Here is a 22,630-nt window from a genome sequence, read left to right on the forward strand (position 1 = left end):
TGAGATTCCCAAGTCATTCCTCACTTAAATCCTCATAGTCCCTACACATCCATACCTGTCTCTGTCCTTTTTCCTCTATGATGTCTTAAACTTTTTTGCTACATGCAGAGGTTTGCTGTGGAAGGAATTAATCATTAGCATAATTCCTTCTATTATCAAACTCTTCACTTGAAGACAGAGGTAATCTTTTCCAATGGGGTCTTTCTGTGTTTCCCAGGCTGACCTCCAACTTCTTATCCTCTTCTCTCCTCCCTCAGCCTCATTGTTCCTCATTTCTTTTTCTAGACCTTTATCTGTTTTTCTTCTGTAAAATTCTTTTGACTTTGGATTTTCATGTCAAAAGATTATATCATCTACTTATTGAAGTCATTACCCTTTATTTCCTGATAATTTTTAGTGTCTGGTTTATAATTACTGTTTCCTAATTCTTAATATAATGTAAATGATTTTTCTAATACTTTAACCTTTTAGTTCCATAAATATCTCCTCTACAAAAATCTTTCTCCACTTAGCTCAGACCTGTGGTCTTATCATCTTTTAATAATGACAACTCTTATCTTAATTTCAAGCTCCCATTTTTTTTTTTTTTGGTGATCATCTCTCATCTTTCTCGCTCACTTATTTTAGTTATCCTAATCCCAATAATCCTTAACCCAATTTATATTGCCAGTTCATTTTTTCTTCCCTCTTTTCATGTTCATTATATCATTTTCTCCACATTTTACTCTAGATTAAATTTCATGATAGTCATTATAATTTTCTTGCATACAGCATCATGCTCGACTGAAATCCTTACTTTGACTAAATCCAACTCTCTGGCTTTTCTGTGTCTTATAGGAGAATGTAGCTGGAAACAAACAAAATCATCCTGATAGTATATTTTTAAATTCATGATCATGATTTTCAGAGCACTCCTTAATGTTGCTAGGAAATCCTAATGTATATACTTGGTTTATCTACACTACCCTTCATTCTTACTCTCAGCTGATGACTTTGTTCTTTCCTGTAATTTTATATTTTTAAAATTTATGTATCCATTTCAGACGTGTCTTGAATTCCAAATTTCTATATCCAGTCATTTACTTACTTTCTCTACTTGAATGTTTAGTAGACACTTCTATTTAGTGGGTCCAAAATGTAAGTCTTTATCTCTAGCCTTCCCCATATCAGTTGATGGCAATTTCATCCTTCTACTTGTTTAAGCTAAAATTTTAGGGTCATCATTGATACTTTTCTCTCATAATCTGTATATAGTTTGTAAGGAAATGTTTTGGCACCATCTTCATAATGTATCCAGAATCCAACTGGTTTGCCCCACTTCTGCTGTCATACTGACTTAAGCCCCCTTCAGCTTTATCTTATTTTATTTCATTAACCTGCTCTCCTGATCTCCTCTGCCAACCCTTTCTCATCTATTCTGAACCAGGCTGCCAGTATAATTCTTTTTAAACATGAATTCAATCATGTTACAACAGTAGCTTCCCCCTCATCCAGAATTAAAGCCAAACCTTTACATTAATAGAAATGATTCAACATGTTTTCTGTCCTTATTGTTACTGTTACTGTATGACTTATCTCCTACCAGTGCTTACTTGGCTCCAGTTACATTGAACTCCTTCTTGTTCCTTAAACATTTTGTATTGGCTCTTTCCTTTGCTTGAAATATTCTTTGTCTATATATACTCATGCTTTTTTCTCTTATCAACTTTAGGTCTTTGCTCAAATTTACATTCTCCAAGTGAGACCAGTTCGTTTTAAATCACGGAGCTCCTATATCTCATATTCTTCCTTCCTTGATTTTTCTTTAGTAAAAACAACAACAAACAAACAAACAAACAAACAAAAACTCATCCCTTTCTGATACTCAGCTATATAGGTTGATCACTTTATTTATTCCTACTAAAATGTGAATTCTGATTGGAATTTTATTTTAGGCTATTCTAGTCAGTGCTATCCTCCATGGCTGGAGTAATCCTATCAAGGAGTATGTGACACAATAAAATATCTGTTGAATAAGTTTATGTCTTGAGCTGTGATGTAAAATATACTTCCTAATGTTATTGCTGCCCAAAAGTATTTCAGCAAGTATTTACTATCATATTATGAGTTTGAAATGTTTGAATTTTGTAGCCAAGAAATGTAATAAACTTGTGTATGGTTTATTTAGATGGTAGGTCAGATGTGGCTCAAGAGTAATTTATTCCCTCCAGACAGAGAGCTTTAACAGGAAAGGTTTCTAGAGTAAGAGTAAATTGAGCTAATTAATACTTCCTTATATACAAGTTAGGTAACCTCTCAGAGTGTAATTCCTCCTTATCTACAGAATCATTAGCTTGAGGTGCTCTCTATTATCTTATCTTTCTAAGGTCTAATGATTTCTGAAAATCTTCATTGCTAATATTTGTCATAATGACTCTGGAATCAGTGCATAATAGTTGCAAGCATATACTTCTAGAGTGAAGAAGTTAAATGAGTCTCAGGTGTGTGTTTATCCATTTGTAACTCTTCATGAGCTAAAGAATTTACATTTTACTTTAATAGTCATAATTTGACTAATTTATAATGTATACAAGAGAAACTAGGTTATTTGTATTCAGCACTTTTGTATTACCCTATTTAGGAAATTTCCCAAAGACAAAAAGTCAAACTAGAAAATTGCTAAATTTTCAAGTATTATTTTAAAAAAACCATAAATCAACAAATGTTTGTTTTATTTTTTCTTTTTCAGACGGTCTTAAAATCGCTACACTTGCCAAAAAACAACAGCCTTTATGTCCTTACACCAGATTTGCCACCACCTTCATCATCTAGTCATGCTGGGTAAGGTGTTTGCTTTTCCTGGGAATCTGAAGTGAAAAGTTTGATTGTTAAATTGCTTTAAGCTATTACTTTAAGCTATAACTATCTAGTCTGGATAATTTGTTAGTTTTAGAGGCAGAATCTTCTTACTCAAAGAAAATCTTTAGCAAAACTCCAGTATATTAAAAATAGTTATAATGACTCTTTTCTGGTTGAAAGGGAAGAATTAGAGTTAGAGGGAAGAGAAAGAATAAATGGAGCTCTGAGCTTTCATTGCTAAAGAAGATATACCTTAAACTGGGCATGGTGGTGCCTATAATCCTAACTGCTTGGGGGGGAGGCTGATGCAGAGAGACCCTATATCAAAATAAATGAATGAATGAATCAATGAATGAGGATGTATTAGAATGCTTCCCTAGCATGTGTAAGGCCTTGGGTTCAAACTCCAGTATTAGGGGAAAGGGAGGAAGACATACCTTTAAAGAATATTCATTGGGCTCTGAAGAATAAAACTGGGAAAACAGACATAAAATTTTTATTAAGATTATTTTCTCTTTGAAATAGAGGGAATTAGGTTGGGTCTGCGGCTCAGAGATAGAACACTTGGCTAGCATGCGTAGCACTGGGTTTGATCCTCAGTACCACATAAAAGTAAAATAAAGGTATTGTGTCCACCTACAACTAAAAAATAAATGTTAAAAAAAAGAAATAGAGGAAATCATTGTTTTTGTTTTCATTTTTCAACACATTTATGGAATTTTAAAGAGATTTTAGTATTTAATAGCACATTAAATTTATTATTGCTAGATGAAGCAAATGATCTGTAGTAACTGATTATACTAATGATAGAATAATAATTTTGTGAGTCTTTTAAACAATATTACCCCATAACTACAGTTGATTTTTAAATTTTCAGTTTTATACACATTTTTATACACATTTCTTCTTCTTATTTATTTTTAATTCATTAGTTATTTTTTATTCTTTTGGTGCCAGGGATTGAACCCAGAGGCACTTAACCACTGAACCACATTCCCAGCCCCCTTTATTTATTTGTTTTTCAAGTTTTGAGACAAGGTCTTGCTAAGTTGCTGAGGCTGGCTTTGAACTTGGGATCTTCCTGCCTCAACCTCCTGAGCCTATTGGGTTACAGGCAAGCACCACCAGGCCTGGCCTCTTTTCCTCTTTCTAATACAACTTGGTGTGTGGATTTGCTTGGTTTATGTGCTAGAGAAAATTGTATTCCTAAGCTTTGAATATCATTAAGTTCTTCCCCAGTCATCTACCAAATATTCTCATTTTTAGGTAAGTACTGAGAGAGAGAGGGGAATCTTAAATTTGGCTTCATCAAAGTAGAAAATCACTGAACTGAAAAGTTAAATCTAGCATAATTATATTTGATAGTCTGTAAATAGTTTGTTCTAGGTTAAGAATATAAAAATTTCTTGTATTGCTCTTCATCTTGTATATGTAGATCATATAAATGAAAAGCGGAATATGCACAAATAGCACAAATGTACAAACTACAAACATAATCCTTGTGTTTATAGTAATGTTGATAGAAAACTCAGATGAGCTTATGACAAAGAGTTGTAAGTGTGATTCTGTATCTAGTCAGGTAAAACATTATTTTGTAAGTTAGTTAACAAAGTGTTATCACTATCATATAGTATGTAATCCACATCATTAAAAGCAGACAGGAGCATCATTGTTTATAATCTTGTGCTTTCCAATAGTATGATTAAATGGATTTATCAGAATGTCTTTCTAGGCTAATGGAAATGTTCTTCATTGCCATGTGGCTGACCTCTTATTGCTAATCACTCGGTCCCTAGGCAAGCAGGGGCCTACAATACTGCTGAAATGGCAGTGTTTTTAGAGAATGAGAACTAAAGCACAGAAGTATTTTCCTATTTGACTTCATGGATTTTTATCAAGTTATAATGATGCCATTTCTTATGTTGAAACAATAAGAGAAAAGTTCAAAGGCCAACAAAAGATACAATGTAAAAAGGGGATATGTAGATTCCTGCTGTTATAAAAGTCACATTAGTATACATTTTAGTAAAACCTAACTAAAAAGTCAGGGTTTGTTTGTTTTTTTATTTATTTATTGGTAGCCTTACCACTATATCTTCTGGTATAAGTAGAAATTAGCTTTTTAAAAAATATTTAATTTTTAGCTGTAATTGGACACAATGCCTTTATTTATTTTTTATTGTGGTGCTGTGGATCGAACCCAGGGCCTAGCATGTGCTAGGTCAACGCTCTACCCATGAGCCACAACCCCAGCCCCAAGAAATTAGCTTTTTATAACATACTTTCAGTGCTGGGAAATTCATTCATTCATTTATTTATGGTGCTGGGGATTGAACCCAGGGCCTTTGAATGCTAGGCAAGTGCTCTACCACTGAGCTTTATCTTCAACCCTCATGGAAATCATTCCAAAAAACAAAACCTTAAAAGCTAACAGTAATAATTAATTTAACTTGTAATTTTTTTCATTTTATTTGGTGTTTCATGAAATAAAAATAATTTTGATATCTAAATGATAGTGTAAAAAAATTTCCTAGAGTTATATACCATTTCAAATTATGAAAATAGTAAATTCTGTGAAAAAAACTATTTTGTTTAGGTGGTTGGTTTGATATTTAATTGATTTTATTGATATTTTGTTACATTTTTCTCTGGAATCAGTTCAGTGGATGTTGCTAGATTGGCAGGGGGGGGGGTGGTAGTTGTAGAATAAAGTAATTATAATGCAACAACTCTGATAAGGTTCTGCTCCTAGATACCACCATTCCAATTCTAGTGCAATAGCAAACATAAGGTTCTTTTCCTATAAAGTATTAATATTCTCTAAAACAATACATACTCTTGAAGGGAGTTTATTTATGTTATTTCACCTACTGTGATTCTTCTCAAGAATATTCATGAATTTTCAGTTTGTAAATTTACTCTTAAGTAAATTTTAAATAATTTAATAAAACATAAAGTACCAAGTTCTTAAACTATTTACTGACAAGCCATTTTCTCCTGAAATTTTGGTGAAAATTATTTTTTAAAAACCTTCTTGACTTTACTGCCACTAGGGGGTGCCTGGTAATTGAGTCTTTGTATTTATAATTTCTGGGGAAAGAAAAAAGGTACTAGAGTTGCAAAATTATCGTATGAACACTTCCAATTGAATTAAAAATCATTTTAAAGTAAATTATACGTTTAGAAAACAGAATTTCAAGCTTTTTGAGAATTTAAGAGCAAACTCTTTAGTCATGATCTTTATAACAGTTAAAAAGCATTTTAAGACTTTTGAAAAATAAATTAGCTGGCACAGCTTCATGTGTTTGTGATCCCAGGTACTTGGAAGGCTGAGTGAAATGATCATAAGTTCAGCCAGCCTGGACAACTTAGTGAGACTTGTCTCAAAAAAAGGGGGAAAATCAGATTTCACTAATTAATTGTAAGGCTGAGGCCTCTGTGGCACAGCTGCAAATTAAATTATAAGTCATAGGAAAATTAGAAAGGTAAAAAACTACATGTTTCATATTATTGTTGGAAAGATTTAGCTCATTGATTTTTTTTTTTTTTTTGATTACTTACTGGATAAAGAAAAGCTCTGTCCTCAAAAAGTGTGTAAATCTATTCATTAAGGATATGAGGCCTCTAAGAATTTCTTCCCTTTTCCGAAATTTTTTTTTTAGATTGTATTTATTCCTAGTTCCTTCTAAATTCAGGTTGCTTCATTGAATCTCCATTGTAAGTTTTTCTTTTCTTCACCTGTTCTAAATATTAGTGTTCTTGAGAGTTCTATTCTTAGCAATCCTCTTATTTTATTGTACCTTCTCCCTGGAATTTTATCTCAATCTTTCATTTTCTTTTTCTTTTAATTTTTTATTTTTGGTTGTAGATGGACACATACCTTTATTTTATTTATTTATTTTTATATGGTGCTGAGAATCCAACCCAGTGCCTCACACATGTCAGGCAAGCGCTCTACCACTAAGCCACAACCCCAGCCCCTCAACCTTTCATTTTCTACAGTCTAGTTTGTATTTACAAACTCGAATGTCCAGTTTGTATGTGAAGCCTGACATTTTTGCGTCTTGTATTTAATTCAAAAGTTAAATTCTAGAACTGAGCTAATTATCTTCCTGAAAAATCTATACTTGTACCTTTATTTTTTGTCTCAGATGAATGATATTGTAAGATACTGAGGTACATTTTATAGGATGATGATTATTAAAAAGGCCATTGGGTGGACATATATAAGTAATTTATGACTTTATTAAAATAACTTTTGGTAGAGTGCTGTAAAGGACAATTAGAATATAGTAGATTTTAAGGGATAAGTGAGAATTAAGGAGTTAATATTATCTTCAGAAAACTTGACTACTAAGGGAAAAAGTAGAGACTGGATAATTATTGGAGAAAGAAACAGCAAATAGGAAAAATTTTTAACAAGTGAAACCAAAAAAGGGCTGACAACCAAAAGGGGTATGGGAGTGTCTTAGTTAACTAAGTCTTCTATAAAAAACTGTGTGTGTGTGTGTGTGTGTGTGTGTCTTAGAGAGAGAGAGAGAGAGAAAGAGAGGGAAGGGGTACCTCCAGAGATATTGATCCTTTTCAGTCCCAGCAGATTAGGGCCCCACCTTTATGACCTCATTTAGCCCCAGTTACCTACTAAAGACCCTATTCCCAAATATAGTCAGTCACATTGAGGGTTATGGCTTGGATGTATGAATTTTAAAGGGATACATTTCATTCTGTAGCAGGGAAGCAGGGGTGGAGTTCATTAAGTTTTAAAATGAAGTTAGCTAGTAGGTTTAGAGTCAGTGGGAAAGGTGAAAGAATAGAAAAGAATAAAAAGATTTGATGCCAAATGGACAATATTTTTGGGTTCTAGATTTCAGCACTGTAATAGTAATGGTTTGCAACAAAGTCTAAATTTATAGATAATACTGAAATAGAAATCATGTGATAGTTATGAGAATAAGGATTTCAAGAAAGTATTAAGTATTTGATAAGTGATATTAATATCACTTAAATTTAAGTTATGAGCATTGTAGTATAAGATGATGTGACAGCTGTAAACTTGTGTAAACAAGTCAGCAAAATTTGACAGAATTATAAGGAGAAATTGACCGATCATAGTCACATACCAAATCTTTCACATTTATTGTCTATCTCATCACAACGTAAAGCTACAAAAAAACCAAGAAACTTTTGTTTATTGCTGTATCCCTAGCAGTCAAAAGAGTGTCTGAAACAAAGTAGATACTTGGAAATATTTTTGGAATGCATACTGTAAAGTGCATTCCAAATATTCCTAAGAATATTTGCCTCTTAAAAGACATCTAAGCCAAGGAGTGGAATTCTAATGCTGAAGAGCAGAGACTAGATATTTGGTTAACAAAGGACAAATATCTCATAAATTTAAGGAAGTAGACAATTGCTACTCCTTGACATGAAGTTAGACTTTATCTTTGCCCAGTGTTCCCTCTGATTTTTCCCAATCTGGTATGGGGTATTGAAAGAAACTCTTGACATTATATTTAAACAGAGTCTGTTCTGTATATGACCTACAATAAGTTTCGTAGCCTCAGGTTACAGGTTTCTTCTGTGAGCCTTAGTTTTCTTCATCCTCATACTGTTTGATGTATGATGATCTCTCCAACTAGATCCTGAACTATAAAGAACAAGAGTATTCTTACTGAGCATCTCCCTAAACTTAAAAGTGTTATAAGAAGTCTGTAGTAAACATCTGTTGTAATGAATATGAAAAGTTTCATGACTAATGCTGCAAAGTGAGTTTTATTTTGGAGGGAGTCTATCATCTGTATTCTATTCACTGGTTGTTTTACTGTTGTCAAACTTATCATAAAGTGTTTGAGATAAATGGAGAATCTGTCATATTACACATGAAGAGTGTCAATTATTCACTCATTAACTAGATATATACTGAGTATATTCCTATAATCTGTTTAGGTGTTTGTTGTAGGTACTTGTGATAAAATGAGGAATAAGATAGACAAGGTCCCTGCTTTCACAGAGTTTACAGAGTAATATGTGTAGAGGTGATGGGGGTTGTTTATAAATAAGGTAACAGAAAAAAAGAGGTGATCCTAAGTACTTTGCAGAAAAACAAAATAAGATGACATGATAAAGAGTAATTGGGTGACTAATGAAGTTTTTAAGATCAGGAAAGGCCTCTCTGAATATGTACTATTTAAGTTGAGACATGAATGATCAAGGAATCATTTAAGTGAAGAGAAGAGTTAAAGAGTATTCTAGGCAGAAGATTTAGCTTGTGCCAGAGCCTTAAGACCTTGTATAAATATCGTTGAAGAAGGTTTGACATTTCTTGTTTGGTATTGCCTATGATCACCTTGTTAGTAAAGGGCTGAATGGATATTTTGCTAATAAAAGAGAGTCTTTGCAACTTGCTTGGTTCACAGTCTAATAAGTGATGAAAACTTTCAACTAATGGGCCCAGTATAAAAGGTCAAGGCTCAACTACTGATGGTAAAAGGGACAACTACAAACAAAAGATACATGTTTTCTGTCACCTTGTCATAAAAGTGAGGAAAATCTACATAGTTAAAATGGAGCTGGATATTTTCATATATTACAGACTATGACCAAAGCATTTGTAAAGACTGTCTTTTATTATGAAGACATTTATTTAATTCTTTTCTAGCAGGGCCATGTTAATCTTTTATTGACTTCTGTGAGAGTGTTGAGCTTTCGTCACATATAGTCAAGTACATGACCATCTCATGTGATCTCTATATTGTGAAGTTATTTTCAACTGTGGCTCTGAATTATTTGCTGTTTCTGCAAGCCAAAGTAAATTCAGGTGCTAATTGGGACTCCTGTGATATTTGAGTAAACGACTGTTGTTAAATATATGTGTTAAGGGCTGGGAATGTGGCTCAGTGGTCTAGTGTCCCTGAGTTCAATTCCCATTATTTCTTTTTTTCCCCCTTGAAAAAAAACTGTTGGTGGGAGAGAAGGTGACAGTAGTTGTGAATTAATAATACAGTTATTGTGTTTTTTCATTGGGTGCTGTGCAAGTTGTTGAGGAGTAATGAATCAAAATAGCTGAGTTATAGGTCCATCACTGTTACTACAGGTCTGGACTCAGATGCTACCTGAAAATAGAGTGGCTTTTTCTTTCTTCTTCTTTTTTTTTGGTAGTAATAGTGGTACTGAGGATTGAACCTCAGGCACTCTACCCCCGAGCTACATCCCCAGCCCCTTATTTTTGTTTTTTTCATAAGATAGTATCTCACTTAGTTGCAATCCTCGTGCCTCAGCGTGCACCACTGTTCCCAGGTTATGAGGCTTTTCTAGATTTGTAGGCATTCATGATATCATTCACCCTTCTTGGTTTCTTAGCAGTGGATTATATATGGAAAAATCAATGGCCAAATTGGAAAACAAAACTGCTTTAATAGCTGGGCAAGCACCCAATGGAGCTTGTGGTTTAGACCTGAGTCTTAAATAAGATCTTTTTACTCTCTATTTAAGTTGAGACATGAATGATCAAGGAATTATTTAAGTGAAGAGAAGAGTTAAAGAGTATTCTAGGCAGAAGATTTAGCTTGTGCCAGAGCCTTAAGGCTCAACTACTGATGGTAAAAGGGACAACTACAAACAAAAGATACATGTTTTCTGTCACCTTGCCATAAAAGTGAGGAAAATCTACATAGTTAAAATGGAGATGGATATTTTCATATCCAATTCTAAATCTTAGGATCCCACACTCTGATAACATATAGAGTTATGACTAAGTCTGCAGAGCCTGGTGGCATGATGCAGCAGGCCTGCCTCATCAACCTAGTCATAGGAAAGACAGCTTAGAGATCTCATGACAAGTTTTTTCCATGGTCGTACCTTCCACAGCAAGTGAGAAATGGAAAAGAATTTAGTGAACTGTGGCACAGGAAGTAAAAGAGGAAGCTGCTGGTCTCATTCCTGACTTCATAATACTATCTGACCTTGTGAATAGTCCTAATTGGCTCTTTTCTCCCTCCCATAGAAACAAATCTAGAATGGAGAAGGGGAAATGCTACAGATGTTCTTGTTTAAAAAAAAAAAAAATTCCCTCATAGTATATATATTTTTCTTTTTCTCATTCCCACTTCTCTCATCCTGGACTGAGGCAATTCTAGCCACTTTACTGTCCCATTAGTCCAACTAAGAAAGATATCCAAAGAATGTTGTGGGATTCGATAATGAGAAGGACATTCTGAGGTTACTTTAAAATAGTTCCCATCCTACTTCTGTTTCTCCAAACAATCTATGCACAAATCTTAATCTTTATAGTATTTTTCACCCCTTTGTCTGTGTCTGACTATTTCAATTTTTGGTATACTCCCCTAACATTAGCAAAGTCACATCCAAGAACTCTGACTTCTTCCTAGAGAAGGAAGTTTTAGGATATCATCTTTGGAAAAAGCTAAAGCAGCCATCTAATCCAATCCCATTTTATGACTGGGGTGCAGAAAGAGAAGGTTAAATAGTCTATTGAGTCCTTAGCATCTTCCCTGAGAATGTTCAAGATAATAATTTCTCTAATACAGGACTTTGGGGAGCAGGTGTGATTAAATAAGATAACATTTTGCAGGTACTCGATAGTTTCTCTTTGCCAGGTGACAGAGCTAGTTAATAGGACGAGCCAGGACTTGGATTTCACAAGACTCTTAACTCCAAATCACTCATTATGTGCCTTGATCATCCTAGAGATGAGTTGTTCAATATAACTCAAGGGTTGCTCAAAAGAATGGTCCTCAACATAAAAATCTCATTTAAATCTAGTTATGTATTGAAGTAAACCAACAGCAGCGCCTCCTGGCCCACAGTAGATATGCAGTAAGTAAGTCCTTTATATGGATGGGTAAAGTGATGCAGTGTTCAGGAATACATAGGTAGGCAACTGCCAGTGGGAGAGTTTTTTTTTTGAGTATTTTTATTTTCAAACTGGAAAAAAATAGGTTTCAAACTATGTAATTTCTCCAAATTGGTATAATTTCATTTGCAGTTTTTTTCTGTGTTTCTTCCTCATGATTGCTTTTTAGTGATCAATTTTGTGAGTTTTTTTTTTTTTTCCCTGCAGTGTGGCAGTAAAAAAGAGTCCTTTCAATGACCTATACAGTTTATGTATGCTTTATGTATCCAAGTAAATATTTTTGACTGAATCAATTATGTTTTTTTTCCAAAATACCTTACAAAACAACTTTTTCTCGTCACAAAGGATATTTATCTGCAAAAATACTTTAAGTCACAAGTGTTATAATTAGAACAAAGCATTGTTTGATGTAGGACTCAAAATGTTGTTTCTCCATTATAAGTTGATATAATCAGTATTTCAAGTACATTATTGTGATTGCTTTTCAACTTAAGTTTAATTCAGGTGGGCATTATTATTAGACTTTGTGAAAGTAAAATTTGAAAATATTGGGTTGGTAAATGTTTCTTAATAAGGAGCTCCATGAAAGTGGCTCATTTTAAGTAGAGGACATTTCCCTAAAGTTATGCATTTTGGATGGAAAAAGAAACTTGTCCCCAATTAAAGCATCAATGGAGACCACAACACATCTAATTGGAGTCATGTACCAAACCTATTATACAGTTTACTGCCTTTTGATAGGTCACTGACTACTGAGATTAGCTTGTTAGCATCACACTTTGAAAATGAACTGCAGGTATTCTCTGTGACTGAGGGAACTGATTGATTTAATGGACAGCAAGAAACTTGGTCACTAATTCATGAAACAAAAATCAATATATCTGTAAATATAAATTTTCCCTCATAGTTAGTCTAGATGGATGGAATTATGTTGTGACAGTTTTACTGTATCACAAAATATCACCATCACTACTAATTACCACATTTTGATTAATCTTATGTACTTTGGTTAATGCATTTTGCTGAATCCAATATATCACTATATTGATAAACAGTAATTATAGACAAAAGGCTGCCTGAACTTTGAAATCATCTTAAAAAATGTTATTAGGAAAAATGTTATTATGAATTATGTGAAACAAAATGTTTGTTTATCTAGACATATTTAATTGCCAGCAAAGAAAGCAATTAAAAGTAGCTGCGGAGTAAGAGGCCAACCTTCGTTAAACATGGTTTTAAGATTGTTACAGAACTTGTGGTGATGATAACATGGTGTCTTGGAGGATGTTAACAACTGTAGCAGAGTGTTAATTAAGAATGATGTAATCTACAGCTCAAAATTATTAGTATCATATGTTAGTTTAGCTGGACAGGAACAAAACCTAGTTTCAGTTATGATAATAGCTCGAGTAATATTTATAGTGGAAAGATTAACATTTTATTTTTATGCTGTTCCTGAGACATTTTAAAAATCCTGAATGAAATACAATCATGTGTAAACATCAAGGCCCTAGTTCATTTACATATGTGCCAGATTTTCAAACTGATTGCTATTTGAACCTAATCTGTCATTGCTGGCTGCATTAGCTACAACAAACATTACATTTACATATTGATTTCTTATTTTGTTTTAGTGTAAATAATCCATAATTATAGTAAATTTAGTCTTTTGTTGACAAGAGCTCATATGAATCTGTAAGTTTAGAATGGAAATTTAAATCGCCATGTGTCATGCTTTTTAATCTAAAATCAGATATATTTAAAAGGATAAAAAGATCATTGTAGATCACAACATATTCTAAAGAGACAAAAGAGAAAAATTCTAGTGTGTTTTGGAAAGATGTAAAGTGTAAATGAAAAATTCAATAATGTATTTTAAAATTATTTACTTTTTTATTATATAAATCATAGGATTTGAAATAAATTAATATTCTTGCTTCAATATCAGGCCATATTTAAAAAATAAAATCTAGTATAAATAACCTGATAATCCTGTCTTATATTGATATTTTTATTTAAAATATCCAGTGCAAGAAAAGAAGTAGCACATATACACAGCAGGAACAAAAGGAGACTTTCTATCTCTGTATTGATTAAAAAAAAAAAAAACACAAAAACTTGTTTTAACTACACATGCAGCATTGATTTTAAGAAGTATAATTTCACTGATGACAACTCACAGATGTCATTAGACATACACTGTTATTAAGTCATCATGGCAACAAGCCCATGGTTCCCATTTACACTGATTAAAAGTGTGTTGTGTTTTTGAAGTTAAAAAATATTGGGCAAGCTGTGCACTGTGGTGCATGCCTATAATTCCAGCAGCTTGGGAAACTGAGGCAGGAGGATCGAGAGTTCAAAGCCAGCCTTAGCACTGCCAGGCGTGAAGCAACCAGTGAGACTCTGTCTTTAAATAAAATCTAAAATAGGGCTGGGAATGTGGCTCAATGGTTGCCCCTAAGTTCAATCCCCAGTACCCTCCCTCCCAAATTGGGCCCATTGAATTGGGAAGATGGTGGCTATCAGTTTATTCAAGCATTTTTTATGGTTGAAATATTTTATGGAAATGTAATTAACATAAAATAAATGTACAATTCTTAAGTGTCTCAAAGTTATATATGAGTTTTGACAGAAGCATATGGTTTTCTACCATGGATTTTAATGAGCCAGGTTTTAATTTGGATGTATACATACAGGTGTCTAACAAGCAGCCACTTTCGAAGTCTATACTGAACTGCTGACAGCTTTTTACTTGAGTTCTGTGAATACAGAAGCCCTAACTAAGCCTTAACATTAGTCAGCTTGGGCTGCTGTGACAAAATGCAAGAAACTGTCGGATTTAAACAACAGACACTTATTTCTTACATTTCTAGAGGCTGGAAGAAGTCCAAGATCAAGGTGTCAGCAAATTCAGTTTCTGGGAGTGCCCTCATTTTGTCTTGGCTGCCTTCTTGCAGTATTGTCACATGGCAGAAAGAGAGAAAAAGCTCCGGTTTCTCTTAATCATCTTATGAGAACACTATTGCCATCATGGAGCACCATCCTAGTGACCTCATCTAAACCTATTACTTCCCAAATGATTCACCTCCAAATGCTATCAAATTGGGAATTAGGACTTTAATATATGGATTTTGGGTAGGACACAAACATTTTAGTCTGTAACAGCCCTGAAAATTTATCTTTATCTTTTCTAGTTTAGTTGTTAGTTTTGATGAGGTTAGACTTTATAATAGTGAGTTCCTGCCCTAGAACAGTTAATGTTTTAATAGGTAGTCTATGGTTCAGCCTGGTTAGATCTGCCCACTGAAGACTTTCAGAGGGAATTCTGGATTCAAGAAATTGCAGGAGAAGAAATTCCTCAATGACTATTTTTATTCTTAGTTCAAGATTCCTTACCTGTTAATGTGATACACTATGAAATGGGCCTGCAGAGGAGAAACCATTTCTCTTTATTCTTCAGGAATTAATGATAGGTCTGTAACTACATGGTGATCAAATGGTGGTTTTACTACTACAGTGCAGCTGTAAGTTAACCTTGAAAAAAAATCAATATATCATATATATTAATATAGCCCTGAGCTTTTCTGGCTTGCTGAAATGCTCTTTGAATATAAAATAAATTCAGTCAAGACAATAAAGACTTATATTTATTTTCTTAGTGTTGATGATTTATCAGTTCTTGACACGTGAAGGGTAATAATATATGGCTTTGTACATTCACATGTATAAAAATGCCTCAACTACAGATTTATCTGTTGGAGTCTATGTGTTAAAATTTGCTTCTCAGGATTTTCTTCTTTTAAGAAAATGGAGAACAATGTAAAATGTAAATGAAGCCATCAAATTAAAAATAACATTGACTTCCTTAGTAGGCAGGTATTTACAGATGACTTCTTTTTTCCTGATAAATGTTTATAGTTAAATTGGTAGGTGGTCTTCTTAGGCATAGATAATAGATTTTTCTAATGAAAGAATATTGGAAACCCAAGACTTGTGGACAAAGAAGAGAGCTGTTTTTGGCTTAGATATTAATGCTTAGTTATGCTAAGAATGTTAGGAAATTGATTGTCTTGTCTTTATTTTAGCGTTGCCTCTCTTACACACACTCTTCCCCAGTGTTAAGAAATTAGCTGGGTGTGGTGGTGCACACCTGTAATCCTGGCTGAGTCAGGATGATTGCTGAGCTCAGGAGTTCAGAGCCAGCCTGGGCAACATAGCAAGATACAGCCTCTTTAAAAACAAAACAAAACAAACAAACAACAACAACAACAAAAAACCTTGTTAGAAGAATTATGAGATGATATGAGTAAAAATGTCTTCTGTCCTACGTGCTTATGATTCCGTCCCGTCCCGTCCCGTCCCAAACAGCCACTAGCTCAGAGTTTGGGGACAAATGTATATGGGTTTGATTATATTTTAAATATTAATTTCAGTCTGTATTTGAAGGTAGAGCAAAGTATATCTGACCCTTGTCTGTTTTGTAGAAACCAAACCATGTCTTTGTTGATAAACATAAATATCCCAATTGAAAAAAAATAATGAAGAAAAAAAATTAAAAAAAAACCAAAAACAATAAGGAGAGACCATATGCTTTATTCTCACAAAACTATTTCTTGCAGTGTGTTAGAATTTAAACTGCTTTTAAAAAGTTTTTACATTTCTTTTGTTGCCACTTTTTATCATCTCTTGAAGAGAAAACATGCCATTTAAAACAAAAACATTTCATTATTTCTCACCTAGCTATTTTGGCTGATCATCCTTCTTAGACTTTAAAAATCAAAAGTTGAAGTAGCATTTGCATTTTAAAATGCTACTTGAGAGACAGCCTGTGTGATTGTTGATGGTTGTGGTTATCCTGACCAACCATTAGGACATTAGGAGGCACTGTGAGGGAAAAAAATTGCTTCTGGATATAGCAACTGAGTCTCTAATTTTTTCCATTAGCTTCAGCAATTAGAGTCAATTTGCTTAGATAACATTTTAGCAATAAAGTCCTTGCAAATTATGCAAATTGCCCCCAAACCCCCACAAAACAAAACTTATTCAGTCCTTATGCTGCTGGATTCTATGGAAAGTATAGATGGTCTCATTTAAGTATCTTTTGGTGTGTGTAGCACATTAAGAAGATCGGTATTAGAGTTTTTAGCACATGGTACCATGTGTACCATATGTGAACTTATGTGAATTTTTTTTCTTTTTTTAATTTATTTTAATTAGTTACACATGACAGTAGTGATTTTTTAAGAAATTTTTTTTTAAAGACAGAGAGAGAGAGAGAGAGAGAGAGAATTTTGATATTTATTTTTTAGTTCTTGGCGGACACAACATCTTTGTTTGTATGTGGTGCTGAGGATTGAACCCGGGCCGCACGCATGCCAGGCGAGTGCACTACCGCTTGAGCCACATCCCCAGCCCAGTAGTGAATTTTTAAGTATGCTTGTCTACCCATCCCTCAATAAACTCAATGGAAGCAGAAATATAATCTTACTGGGTTCATTTCCCTGGTAATTAAGGGCAAATCAGAAGAGTATAATCTCTGAAACATGAATATGGTCATTTTCCTGGCCTTATTGCACTTAATGTCGAAGTAGCATTTAGTGTGATTGAGCATGTCCTAATTGAGACAGTTATGTCATTTGGTTCTCTTATACTAGACTTTCTTGATTTTTCTCTTATCTCACTATCAAATTCCATTAACGGACCTCTTCCCCTTTGCTTTATTTCAAGTGACTGGAATTCCTTAAGGGCTCCATCTCACCCTCTCTGCTTTTCTATAGATAACGTATTTTCCTAGGTGATTTCTTTTGGCCACAAAGTGTAAATATTGTTACACTTTGATAAGATTGATAAGAGATGTTAACTCTCTTGCTTTGACCTCTCTTGACTTTTGGCTCTTACATTCAACTGTTTGTGACTTTTTTTTTTTTTTTGATGCCTAATAGGCATTTCAAATTTAATATATTTAAAACATCACTCTCAATTTCCCCAACCATTTTCCTTGTTAAATGAAATTTCATCCGTCTCTTTGCTCTAACCAGAAACCTTGGGGTTCTCTTTTTCTCTCACATTTCATCTAATGAGATAGGTACTACTGAGAAATTGAAACAAGCACAATGAAAACTGAGAAGGAAGTACTTAACTCTGCCTCAGGGTAAAAGAGGGGAAATCTTTAGAGGAAAAGACATATAATATATAAGTTGAAATATGAAAGATGAGTGGTAGCACCCTAATTTTTGTCACTGAGAAGGGATAAAATTTTTCTGGCTTCTATCTCTAAAATGTATTCTGAATTGAACAACTCCTTTCCGTCTCTAACTCTACCATCATAGTCCAACACCATCACTTCATTTATGAATTAGTTTCCAATCTGTCTTCCTATATCTCTCATCTCACTGTAGCCAGAGTAATCTTAAATAGATGTAAATATATACCGGCTTTTACCACTTTTCTTTTTTCTTAAATATTTATCTTTTAGTTTTAGATGGACACAATATCTTTATTTTTATGTGGTGCAGAGAATCGAACCCAGTGTCTCATGCATGCTAGGCGAATGTGCTACCACTTGAGCCACACCCCCAGCCCCAACTTCTTTTCTTTTAACAAACCTCCAATGTTGCTACAAGGACCTATGTGATTGGACCCTTGTGGTCTCTTTGTTATCATACCAACCTCAAGTTATATCTCTTCCTTAGTGATGCATTCTCTAACTGTTCTGTGGAAAATAATTCCTTTGACCTTGACCCTCTGTTCTCTCGTATCTTATAATCCTGTTTTATTTTCTTTACAACACTTAACATTCTTTAAAATTATATATTCATTTACTCGATCTTTGTCTCTTTTACTAGAATGTAAGTTTTACAAAAGCAGGGACCATTTTTTTTTTTAAGCCATCACTATTTCCCTAGCAACTAGAATGTCATGAACATAGATAGGTGTCTAGTAAGTACATGGGTATATTATGTCCCTCCCCTAGTTTCCTTGTGTAAAAAAAGTGCTATCTTCTCCCTTACTGAAACAAAACAAAACAAACAAAACTTTTTTATCCCTTCTGAATGATAGACTTTTAAGTTCCTACTTATCTTTCATATTTCAACTTATATATATGTCTTTTCTTCTGAAGCTTTCCCATAACTCTTTATTCCTTTTACTGAGGTAGAGTAAAGTACTTCCTTCTCAGTTTTCATTGTGCTTTCAACTTCTCAGTAGTACCTATCCCACTTAGACTTGAGTTTTTCTTGTTTGGATTGATTTCCTTAGTATCTGAAATAATGCAAAACATTGAAGTAATGCTGATAAATAAATGAATCAATGTCTTAACTCTAATGGTAGTTTTTTAGAAGACAACATTGTTGTATGAGATACAAGGATGAATCAGACTTTTACATTGTGGACATCCACAACTTATTCATTATTCAGTAAGAATCTGCAGTGTTCCGGTTTTATGTTTAAGATCTAAGGATACAATGACAGAGATTCTTACCTCAAGAAACCTGGTAGAATTTCTTTTGATTTTGATCAGTGATATTTCATGATATATATAATAGTGCTTCCTAGGTGTTTTTAGTCTGTAATTAACCTGTGAACTCTACAGGAGGCAATAGAATAAACAGCTTCTAATCTTTATGTTGTGTGCATGTTTATTACATAATCACAAAGTTTCAGATGGGCAAAGGAGGAGTTATGAAGGCCAGAGCCATGTAGCACAGCCAGAATATTGTCAAAACTACACTTGAGGCAGGGAGTATAGATTATTTGAATATAATAGGCAACAGACTTTTATTTTAACCTTAGATTAAAGATAGTATGTCTTAATAACTAATAGATATTAAAATAGAATTGTGACACCTTTCTTAATTTATGTGGCTAAATATCATAATTGTTTATGTTTCTGATAGATTTCTAACATTTTGGAACTTAGACATGGGATTTAAAAAATGTTGCTTAGAATTTTTTAATTTCTTAATTCTGTATAGCTGGGTCCTAAGTGAAGGCAGAATTAGTTTGAAGGAATTTTGGTGTAAAGTTCTATATATTTCAGTATCTTCTGAATTTTGACAGAAATCTTATTTCTATTGTTGTATAAATTCATGAGTATAAGCAATAATTTCATACTTATTCTAGTATAGCTGCTTCTACCTTAAGATTGAACCAGTCTTTGCATATTTATTTTAGTAGCATGTTTGGAATTTGACATAATTGATAACTGGTTCTTTTAGAGGAAATATGTATGTAGACAGAAGCATATAACTCATGGAAAATTTGTATGTATGCAAAGTATTTAGAATTGAAGTTTAAAAACATTTTGGTAGAGAAGGAGTTAACAGGTTAGCTCCCCTTGGTTGTTCTCAGCCTGCTCTCTTGCCTTTAGGAGCTGAAAAGATGATAACATTGGGCCCGGACATGCCTGTGTGGAGGTTAGGGTACTCCTGGGGTTTTTGCAGCTAGCTGTAAAGCAAGCTAGAACTTGTTCATCTCTGAGTTCCTTGTTTTTCTTTCAACCCTTTCAGTGCCCTGCAGGAGTCATTAAATCAAAACTTCATGCTGATCATCACCCACCGAGAAGTCCAGCGGGAGTACAACCTGAACTTCTCAGGAAGCAGTACCATTCAGGAGGTGAGTTATGTCTCACAGCTAAGGAATAAAGGTAGCTCATTATAGCTAATGTTGACCCTGTTAAAAGAGGGCTTATCTGCTATGGTTGGAAACTCTCTTTATGTTTCATTATTGGGTTCTTAATTTTAATTAACTGGAACATCAGTGATTACTGTAGATATACTAAATGATTTGACCCAGAAAGATATGTTGTAAATGGGAGCTCTTGATAATTCTTAAACTCATCTACTTAAAACCCTGCTTAAGACTAATGCATTATCATATAAGGTATTTCATGCTTTCAATAGTGATTATTCAAAATGTTAATTTGGAAATTATTGATAGCATTCATTTTGGAAGATGCTTATATTTTATTTGAAAGGTTACTCTCAAATATGTTACCTATTCATATTTTTTATTCTTCTGTTTCTAAAAGAAATTTGAGGAAGCTTTTCTTAAGCAGCTCACTTCTATCCTTGGACAGGATTTGTAAGGTGCTGTTGGAGACTGTCATTTAGCTCGAATATCTGAGAAGAGTCTATTTAGCGTGTCAATATTTTCTTTACCATGTCTAAGGAGGGCCACTGTTTCAAAAAGGAACCTCCCCCAAGAGAGAAGAGGTACCTTCTTGGTATGCCTTTGGCCCCACCTACCTAAAAGCCAATAATTTGTCTCCGTAGGGGGAAAACATTTAAGGTTATGACTGAACTAGTGTGTTCAGAAAGACTGAAATAGTAACTGTGTATTATTACCCCTCATAATTTATGAAGACAATAGTCTTTTGTCTGCTAATTTTTTGAAGAGAATTAATCATGCCTAATCTTGGATTATTTCATAATTTTTTACTTAAGACTATATTGCTTAAAATATTACTTATGTTATCTTGGAAGAACCAATTATTTTCAGAAGTATATAAATTGTTTCAGTAATGGCTAGACAATTACTGTTTCTTTCTTACATGTTTTGTCAATGAATTTCGTCTTTTGAATTTGGAATAGATATCTCATTGCTTTAAATTTATTTTCTCCATTGATCACTTAATTTGTTTACTGGTAATCAAAGTCTTTAAAAATTTTTTCTGACTCCTAAATTGAATTGTATGTTTGGTTTACTTGTTTTTTTTTTTCAGGATTATCAAAACATATCAATTTTCATTTCACTTTTAATCTCTATAATGTGTTAATCTCTAATGGATATTCTATGATCTAAATTTAAAAATTTAAATTAAATTTTTGAAAAATCATGTGTTAATGTATTAGAAATAATAATTTATTGTGGCTCTACCTCAGAGTTTCAACAGAATCTTCATGACAATAAAATATAAATTATATATGTGAATTTTAATTAAACAAGGAAATACAGTTTGAACATAAAGCAAAGATAATGAGAGATGAATTTGATTCTGTTGTTGATTCACTTTCTGAATTGAATGGTAATATAATACACGATGGTTTAATATAAACTGCTTTCTTTTTATTTCTGGTTGAAATTTATATATATATATAATCATCCCCCCCCCCCCCCCCCCCCGTGTGGGGGCAGTTTCTGTTAACTCAGGTGTATGGGTGTATTTCAACTTTCTTCCACAAGGGGGCAGAAAGGACTATTAAGCTGATAGCCTAAAAATGCCATTCAGTGTTTTCAAATTAGCTTCTCTTATATTAACAAAAAGGAGCATAATGGCCAAGTTATTGTTTGATTTACAGATAATTGGCATATTGCAGGGAGGAGACTTAATTTCACCCTTTTAAATTAAACAGGGAGATTTAAAAAGACATAAAATATTCATTAATGTTCGGTGATTATAAAGTAGTGGCATATATTTATTTTGCCTTTATTACTGTTTCGATGGGAGAATACTGCAAATATTTCCGAAATCGAGTTGGCCATACTGACAAGTTGAAATGTTTAAGCAGCGTTAATGCAATCTGCTCACACCTGATATCCTATGCAGAATGATTCAAAATGACTACATCAATTATTAAAAGAAATATTTAAAATTCTGTAAATGTGCCATTGTGAGCCACAGTTGGCTGAAACTGTTCTCCATGGCATACTATTTAGATTATCAAATATATTTTAAGCTTCAAGGACTTGAAAACAGTAAATCTTTTTCCTAACATTTTCTAAATATCTTTTGAAAAATGTTCCAGGAATATTTTTTTGCAGAAACAGATATTCTTATGTATTTCTTGGTAAGAGTTTGGTTTCTTTTTTCCTTTTAAAAAGTTATTTTTAAATTATATTTTGAAATGCTAGCTGCCAGGAAAAAATAAATGTAGTTATTTTTGTACTAAGTGGTTTTCTGTGAGTAGACAGTCCACA

General features: G+C 33.4%; 1 protein-coding gene across 2 annotated transcripts in view; it reads left to right on the forward strand.

Moving 5' to 3' along the window:
• Faf1 (Fas associated factor 1) overlaps nucleotides 1-22,630 on the forward strand; it is a 287,958-nt gene that overhangs the window by 39,004 nt on the left and 226,324 nt on the right. For both annotated transcript variants that reach the window (XM_046468956.2, XM_058570760.1), the window contains exons 4-5: nucleotides 2,729-2,820; nucleotides 20,221-20,326. In XM_046468956.2, coding sequence (XP_046324912.2) covers nucleotides 2,729-2,820; nucleotides 20,221-20,326 — 198 coding nt within the window. The remainder of the gene's footprint in view (nucleotides 1-2,728; nucleotides 2,821-20,220; nucleotides 20,327-22,630) is intronic.

Source organism: Marmota monax, unplaced genomic scaffold, assembly GCF_021218885.2.
Source record: "Marmota monax isolate L192 unplaced genomic scaffold, Marmota_monax_Labrador192_F-V1.1 WCK01_AAM20220418_F8-fsc00008, whole genome shotgun sequence".
In the NCBI taxonomy this organism is placed as follows: Eukaryota; Metazoa; Chordata; class Mammalia; order Rodentia; family Sciuridae; genus Marmota; species Marmota monax.